At 44.4% G+C, this 8,542-nt stretch overlaps 1 protein-coding gene across 1 annotated transcript in view; it reads right to left on the bottom strand.

The window, feature by feature from the left end:
* Positions 1 to 1,845: 1,845 nt before the first annotated feature.
* Chn2 (chimerin 2) overlaps positions 1,846 to 8,542 on the bottom strand; it is a 259,819-nt gene continuing 253,122 nt past the window's right edge. Inside the window, exons 11-13 of the mRNA XM_052173762.1 lie at positions 7,310 to 7,447; positions 5,476 to 5,581; positions 1,846 to 3,559 (exon numbers count right to left, since the gene is read on the bottom strand). Of these exons, the coding sequence (XP_052029722.1) occupies positions 3,388 to 3,559; positions 5,476 to 5,581; positions 7,310 to 7,447 (416 nt within the window). The 3' untranslated portion in view covers positions 1,846 to 3,387. The remainder of the gene's footprint in view (positions 3,560 to 5,475; positions 5,582 to 7,309; positions 7,448 to 8,542) is intronic.

The following is an 8,542-nucleotide window of genomic DNA, read 5'->3' as shown; positions in this document are numbered from 1 at the left end:
CTGTAGCTAGAACTCAAGCTGCCAGATGTGTGGCAGGGGCCTTTGTATGTGGAGCCATCTGATAGGCTGCCTAAGAGCACTTAACTAGTGCTGACTGAATGGCCTGTATCCTGGGATACAACCACAGAAGAGAAATGAATGGAAACACCCATGGTAGTTGATTGTTTGAAGTCCAACGAATGCTATGCTAAGGTGGATTTCATGATTTTACTGGGTGTGCCTTGATTTCATGGGAAACCAGCTATTTAAAACATCTTGCATCTTGGCTATTTTTTTTGTAAATATAGGACAAATACACAACTATAAATTTATTTGAAAACATTAGTGCCTCCTACCCCCCCATCTCTTACATAGGGATGACCAGTGCTTTCTTCTAGCCAGACTAAGTTATTATTTAATCCTTTCCATGAGATAAGCTTGTTGCTTGCCTATAGGTTTTCAGAGTAACCCAAGTTTGACCCATGTTTGTGGGAAGCCAGTAAATGTTACATTTTAAAAACTAAGTTTCTATACATTGTGTGTTGCTAGAGGCTGGGAATGTACAAGCCACTCACATTGGGTTTCGGGTAGAGGGCAGCCTCAGGCTGATGCTGTTTCTTCCTGATGCTCACTCCACCCATGCCCCAGCTTCATTGTCCCTGCTTTGGTGTCCTCTGCCGCCAATCCTTATGTCATGCACCAGACCCAACCCATCAGGACCAGAGCTTCTGAAAATCCATTTACAGTGATGGGAGGAAAACAGTGCCTTTCCACCTGCCACTGCCCTCTCCCACTCTCCCTGCCCCTCCCACCATCCGCTGCCCTCTCCCACTCTCCCTGCCCCTCCCACCTTCCGCTGCCCTCTCCCACTCTCCCTGACCCTCCCACCATCCGCTGCCCTCTCCCACTCTCCCTGCCCCTCCCACCATCCGCTGCCCTCTCCCACTCTCCCTGCCCCTCCCACCATCCGCTGCCCTCTCCCACTCGTCCTGCTCCCTCCCTCCTCCCAGAAACCCCACAGGGAAATCTTGAGAACTGTTCATTCGTCATACTTGGTGTTATTCCACTGGAATGAATGTGGAGCTAGGTCAGAGGAGCCATGGTGACATATGTGGTGATCAGGCTACAGATTAAAGCAAGGTTGCTTTAATCAGGTGCTAGGATCACCTTTGAGAAACAGAGTCTAGCTAATCTCCTCACAGGACATTGAGCCATGCCCCAACATCCCTAAAGATTGCTGGGACTTCAGCTTAACCCAGGAGATTCTTTTCTTCTCATGTTTCTTTCTTCCCTAGTTCATGTGATGATACCTCCCCCAACTCAAGCCACTCTTAAAACAATAATGAGAAAATCTATGGTTGCTTTAGGCCTCTACAATGCCACAGTCTGGATGTTATTGTCACATTCAAGAGGCACAAACTCATCCCCAGCCTCCTCCCTCTGCACCCCACCTCCTGGTTCCACCAGTCAGATCTGGTAATAGGCTCATCAGTCTAGAGTCAAGTTGGGGCTTTCTGACCCCCAAATCCTTGTCCTTTGTTCAAGGCCTAGCATCATTTTCTCAAATATCTTTGCAGTTCCAGAAGGGGTGGGGATGGGCACCGGCGCAATGTGCCTTTCAGAAGTGAAGAGTCTTTGCCTCCTAGCAGGCTGCCCAGGAGGAACAGGCTACCCAGGTGAAATGGGAATGCTTTGGGGGTCATGTAGGTGAGCTCTTTAGGGTGGCTCCAGTGAGTTGGGGACTCCTGGGTCCTCCTTCATCTTGTCACTTGGTAAGATAGAACCCACTGTAGAATGTATATGAAAACAAGGTTTTGAAAAGTCTCATCTTCTCCCCCCAGATACAACTCCCTTGACACACTCCAAAAGGATGGACAGAGTATTTAATACATGGAATGGTTTTCCTTCCATTACAGTCATAAGTTACAAAGTATTGCTCACTTCACAAAATAAAACCATTTCCAGATTATTATTGACAGTATCAAGAAGTACAGAAGCCACAACAAACATATCTGTACAGTCGTGAGGAACAGTGACAGCAGAGAGCAAGCCAAACTGAGCCCTGGATGCCACGATTCCGCCCTCAGAGGCAGGACAACCTCTGCAGGCTCTACCACCATAACAGGGCAGTTCTCTTCTGGGCACTCTAAGCAAGACTTGTCAGTGCGTGGGTCATCTCAATCAAGGGAAAGACACTGCAACTGGCTTTAAAAATCTAAATGTACAGCTTTTGCTGTTGTAAATATTTTGCCTACGTTACAAAATATAGAGATCTTGGTGTGGAAATCTCATGCTAAGATAAATATAACCAACAGGATGTGTCTCTAGTAATAAAATCATGTTAAATTATCTTCCATACAGAGCAACTTCTATGAAGGAAAAACATCTGATTTAAAAAAACCTTATTTATTCATAATTTAATAATAGGTTTATAAAACAAAAGTAAGGAACAAGATTCAACAATGATCCTAAAGATTCATGATTCATCCAAAGGGAAATGTGGCAAAGAATTTCAACATGCCATTGACATCAGCCTAAAGGGCCTGGCTGGGAAGAGGGAAAGTGCTAATTCTGTGATACGGTCCCAGTGCATCCAGGTCACTTTCTGTAGCAGTGCACACTCTGCATGTGCTAGAATGTACACAAGAGAAGTGGAGAGGCCATAACTAACTCCATAACATCCTTTGGGAAGTCACAGAATGCTTACAGAAAGGAAATTGGTGGATGCTTCAAACCAGCCTAGAAACACTATGAACATACAATATCTCACAGCAGAAAGCCAGTGCCGAGGAGCAAGAAGTGTGAACAGCGGGGACATGGGGAGGGAGGGTGACCTTTCATGGAAGAACTCATCGGGACAGAGGTATGTCAAGGTGACACTGCATTCACGGCCAACGTTCACCAGGCATCACAGCAAGAAGGGGACAAGGAACAGGGCCATAACCAACGCACTGCATTGGATTCTATTTGCTAAAATAAAATAACATTCTTGCAGCTAAAATAAAATACATCTTACAATATAAGTTTCATTTAACATTTAACATATAGAATTGTCTTCTTTTTTACTGAAGGTGGAAAATGCATATTGTACCAAGTACCTTTATGAATTAAGTTCCCTTTTATTACTGGTAAGACTGAAGCTTAAAAGTCTACATTTTTTTAATAAGTTAAAGAAAGATTTATTAATCACTCTTCCAGCAAAACAGACATACATACGAGGCACGGCAAAAGACCCAAGGTAAGGGGCTTCCTACCCTCACCCTTGCTTTCATGTGGAGGCGGGAGACACAGTCCCCAGCTCTGCAATCCACTGTGGTCCAGAAAATTCTGCCACTTGTTTGAAAAAACAAATCAAGTGTGAGAAACGTTTTTATTCCACTAGCTCTATCAGCTCACTTCCCTGATGGATTAAAACAGAACATCTTCGTTTTCTATTAAAATCTGCACGATCAGCTTTTGGTACCGCATATCATGGAGGGTGGTGAGGGTGCTGTCCTCAGGGGGTCTCATCAGGGTGGGCCCAAACACGATCCCCAGATTTTCTGCATTCATTAAATTGTCCTTTTCATTCATGGTAACCCTGGAAGGCAAGCACAGAGACTCAGGCAGATTTTCAGAAGAACCGAGATGCTAACTCTGCAGAGCAGGCCTGAGATCATCTCTGCGGTCGGGAGCTGCAGAAGCAAATGGAGACTAAGAACAGCAGGAAGACATTAGTTAACAGGTCATTTTCTGGTTTGTTTCCTTTTTTAAGTTGTTGATACTGTCGTCAGCCAGTAGAACGAAATGACTTATTAGAATTGATTGTGAACAATAAGGAATGGGAATCTGTTCTTGAAGAACTCTACAACTGTTAGTTAGGGGCTATCAGTCTGAGGGAATAGGAGGTCACCAGCTGGCCCATGGTACCTTCATGGGCCTCATATGGAAGTCTGGTTTTTATCACCATTTCCAAGTGGTCTGCATGCTGGATAGGGGCGGAGAGCAGGCAGGCTCTGTACCATAGGAGAAACACTGTTTGTAAAACAGGCTGCTATGTGTTTAGGAAGACCCTGGCTATTGTCATGGGGCAGGAGAATGTCTGGAATGTGGCCAGACTGGAGGCCCATTGTTTATTATGCCTGGTTCCCAAAGGATGAGGTACAGAGCCATCATTATTGTTGGACCAGCATCAAGAGAAGAAGCAAAGAGGCTGTAAGGAGAAAATCTAATAAACCCTAACATTGCTTTACTGGTTTCCTTATGAAATGAATAATGATTTTCTCCATTCTTGCCTTCAGGAATTTTGTCTTTTAGAATGCTCATCACTGATTAAAAAGGAGTTAAGTTCTACAAAGAATAGACCATGCTAAAAATGTACTTAGATTTTATACAGAGACAATCCCTTGCTCTCTAGTCCCTTGGAGCAGATTGAAATTAGTCACCTAATATCAGTTTTAGTAAACTCAGTTTGAATAATTTTCATGCTGCATAGCTGAAAAACAAACAGGAAAGAAGAGGTCATTCTTCCTTCTTCCTTCTGGGAAGAGGAACCTCAATGAGATTGGCCTGTGAGGCATTTCCTTGGGTGATTGGCGTGGCCCATCTCACTGTGAGCAGGGCCATGCCCGAGCTGTCCTAGGTTGTATCAGTAAGTAGCCCGAGGAAGCCATGTAGAACAAACTGGTAAGCAGAGTTCCTCTATGGCTCAGCTCAAGTTCCTGCCCCAGGTTCCTGCCCTGACTTTCCTTATCATGGATATGGTACAGAAACATAAGCCAAATAAAATCTTTCCTCCCCTAGCTGCTTCTGGTCATGGCTTTTATCACAGTCATAGAACCCAAACTAGGACAGAGATGAGTTCCTGCAAGTGGCGTGCCTTCATAACAGATCCTGTGAAGTGTTTAGAACTTTGGACTAGAAAAGCCATCAGTGCTCAAAGCTTACTGCGGTGTATTCTGTGTGATCTTGGAAGATAATCATTCTGAGAACAGTGAAGGTGATGGAGGTCTGGCTTGTGAGGGTTCAGAAGGAAGCAAAGACTGTCTCAGGGCTGTTCATACAATAGTTTGAACTGTGGTTCTGGTCAGTTGGGGCTGAAGAATCAGCTGCAATTCAGAAGGGGCCAGCACCACTGAAGTAAAATCCTTTGTTCTTTTGGGGACAATTGATACTGATCAGTTGGAGATGAAAATTCAGCTGTGATTAGGAAACCAGAATCACTGAGCTATCTTCTGGGGTATTTCCCCAGAGTCAGCATACAGAAGCCATGATTCAGGGGAAGCCCAGGCTACATCTCATGCTGATGGCCAGACCTGGCAGTGAGAAAGTTGCTGGCTTTTCTCTCTGGAGTAGATGGAGACTCCTTTAAAGGGACCACTGCTGCCTTCCTTGGCCATCTCCAATCACAGTTTCTAGAATCCACACTGTACCAAGAGGTGTGTACTCTCTCCATGGGGTTTCCTGATGCCCTCTTGGGCAGATCGGGGGTTGTCAGGGATGGAGGTGTTGGCTTACTTTTTGAGGTGGATCATCAGGTAGCGCAGGGTCTCATAGTGAGCAGGAGGCAGCAGCAGCAGGACCTCATGGACAGCTTCCAGCCTCTCATCTGCATTGGAGATTTCTACAGAGAGTGTACAATCAATATTACTGGACACCAACAGTCCAGACAGGTCTTGGGAAGTCCTGATTTCTTTGTCTTTGTTGCAAATGGGGCATCTTACAAACGCATATTGTCTCAAATACTCTTTCACTCAGTTTCCTTGTATCCTGTCTCATTCCAGAAGGAGCTGAGGTTGAGTACTAATTAAATGAACATCTTCAAAGCAGGTGGCTATTGTACACCTGCTTTGTATAGAACAAGGGTCCTACAGAATTCATAACTCTGGTGGTATATGCACAGTTTATGCTGCCCTCCTGAGGCCCTGATCTATTGAAGCTATCAAAGATCTACTTTCCTCTGTCTCATGTAGTAGTGTACCCTTGAAGTTGTCTAATGATTCTTTCCCTCCAAGGCCTCAGTATCAAATACTTGTTTTTTCTCTTAAATCAGTTAAAGCACATTGGCAGATGGGCCAACCTACAATGCCATAAATAAAGGCATTTCCACAAAGGTGCTGCAAGGGTTAAACTCATGTGTGCAACCCTTGTTAAGAAGCAGATGCTAGGCACATTCACAATGGCAGGAAGAGTATGTGGACTTTGGCCATTGACAGATACTGGCAGGCACTCAAGGAAAGTCCTCCTGCCATCCCTCCTGGGACAGTTGTATTCAACTGCTAGAACCTTCTATACCTAGGACCACCAGAACCCAGGAAGGAATGGTCTTTTTAGGGGGAAGGACCACAGCTCATCTGGAAAATACATTGTGCATGAATCTGAACAGGTCCTTGCTTTCTCCTGTCAGGCAACTTATACAAATTTGCCTTTAAAGATGCATGATGTCCCAGAAAGCCAAAGGAAGTTCCTTAGAGAAGGCTTGGCTTCTCTCCCTTGAGTGGCAGCATCTGAGCTCTTCCTACACTGTCACTATCTGGCACCAGGCAAAGTGTGGCCCCTTCTCTTGACATCATTTACTCCTCCTCCCCCAGGAGCAGCGGGCACAATTGATCAGTACGGGATAAGAGTGAGGTCAGTTGCTGGCTGATGGAAGATATGCTGATGGCTCCCTCCTGGACATGCCAGGGCCGTTCTCCATGCTAGCTGTCCACACTCTAACATCAAATTATCATCTTCACTTCATGAGATGAACTAAGGAAACTAACTAGAGGATATCAATAAGTGGTCCTAGCATGGTACCTGACACAGTAAACACTGTATGCTCTTGGCTATCAGTTTAATACAAGTTTACCTTTTCAACACAAGGTCTGACTATATAACCCAGACTGGCCTTGATCTGCAGATCTCAGTGACTCCTCTCTCTTAAGTGCCAGGAGTATGCAGCTGTACACCTGGCTACTTCTATTAACCTTGAATGGCATAGCAGGCAAAGCTTGGGTGTGGTTTTAGTAGTATACAAACCCTTCTTTGGAGAATGCTGATTTATTATTATTATTATTATTATTATTATTATTATTATCATTATCATTATAAATGTACTTTCAGCAAATATACAAATTAGTTTGCCTGTGTTAGTGTCCTGGAAATAGGGAGAAAGAATGAGGGATAGAGCTGCCTGCTTCTCAGCTTCTGCCTGTAGAGCCGGGCGAGTATGGACTTGGGGCACCTGGTGAGTTTCGGCTGGCAGGTTTCTGTGTCCCCACTTGACAAGGCCAACAGTTCATGAAAATCTTGGAAGAGTTCTGAGCTTTAATTCTCTGAGACCAAGAGGCCTACGGTTCTCTGTACTTACTTGCCGCCTCTATAAATTTGGAATAGGTGTCATATGTGATGATCGGGATGGGTAAGTCTCTGAAGTACAGTTTCAGGGCTCCAGTGATGATGTTTATGTCTGGGTAGATGTTAGCAGAGATATCTGCCTTTTCACCATCTGAAAAACAGTTTCATTAGATCATACTTCACCAAGGCACAGAAGAAAGAGATCCAACATAGAGCACGTCCTGGCAAGCATCCGTGCCTCTGTCGCCCCCCCCCCCACCCCCAGCTCCTAATGATGTAGGGTCTTGGGGGAATAGAAAGGAGCTGGGGGAGAGCAGCACAGGCTATGAAGGGTGAATACAGACGAGAGTGCAGTAGGGTGGATTAGAGGCACTTCTGTGACTCCCAGCCCCTGCTGATAGCCCAACAGAAATTCATCATAGTAATGGCTACTTCGGATACACTGCTTCACAGCAGAGCAACAGTGAAACGACATATAATGATGCCATATGGCATGTATGAAAATGTCATAACACATTATTTTTGAGGCTATATGTTTTTATATCTTTATGTTTCCTTTGCCAGTGTTCTTTGGCCTTGGACTAGAAGATATATAACATATATAACAGCCTTTGGTTTCTAAAGTCTTTATCAGGCTCACTGAAGTTTCTTTAAATTTTCTTTGAATTTTTCCTACCCTGACTCATAGCACAGGTGCAATTATATTCCTTCCTAATTGTTATGCTCATTTTCAAGGCAGTGTGTGTGTTGGGAGGGTCTGTACAGTGTATATACATGTGTGTATACAGTATATGTACATGTATATACCAGGATTGTGTGACTTTTATATTGGCTAGATAAAATATCTAATTTCTTTACACATGAGACCACACTCAGATTTTTACATGGGTGCTGGGGATTTGAACTCAGATCCTCATGTTCATGCACCAAGTGCTCTTATCTGCTGAGCTATCTTCCCAGAACTTTGAAGTATTATATATTTTTAAATTACATTTGTTTTTTAGGGGGCTTATCTGTGCCATGGCACATGAATGACGGTGGAGGACAGTGTAGGACTTGGTTATCTTCTCATCATCATGAAGGGGGGTGGGGGAGCACTGGTTGTAAGGCTTGGCGGCAAGCGCTCACTCACTGAGGCATCTGGCCCGCACTTAAGTCACGTTTTTCTTTATTTTTCTTTTTCCTTTAAAAAAAATATCATTCATTCTTCTTCCATACCACAGGACCTGATTGCAGTTTCCCCTCC

The sequence above is a fragment of the Apodemus sylvaticus genome, chromosome 2 (assembly GCF_947179515.1).
Source record: "Apodemus sylvaticus chromosome 2, mApoSyl1.1, whole genome shotgun sequence".
Taxonomy (NCBI): Eukaryota; Metazoa; Chordata; class Mammalia; order Rodentia; family Muridae; genus Apodemus; species Apodemus sylvaticus.
Note: the sequence above shows the minus strand (reverse complement) of the source record. Positions and strands in the feature narration are given on the sequence as shown.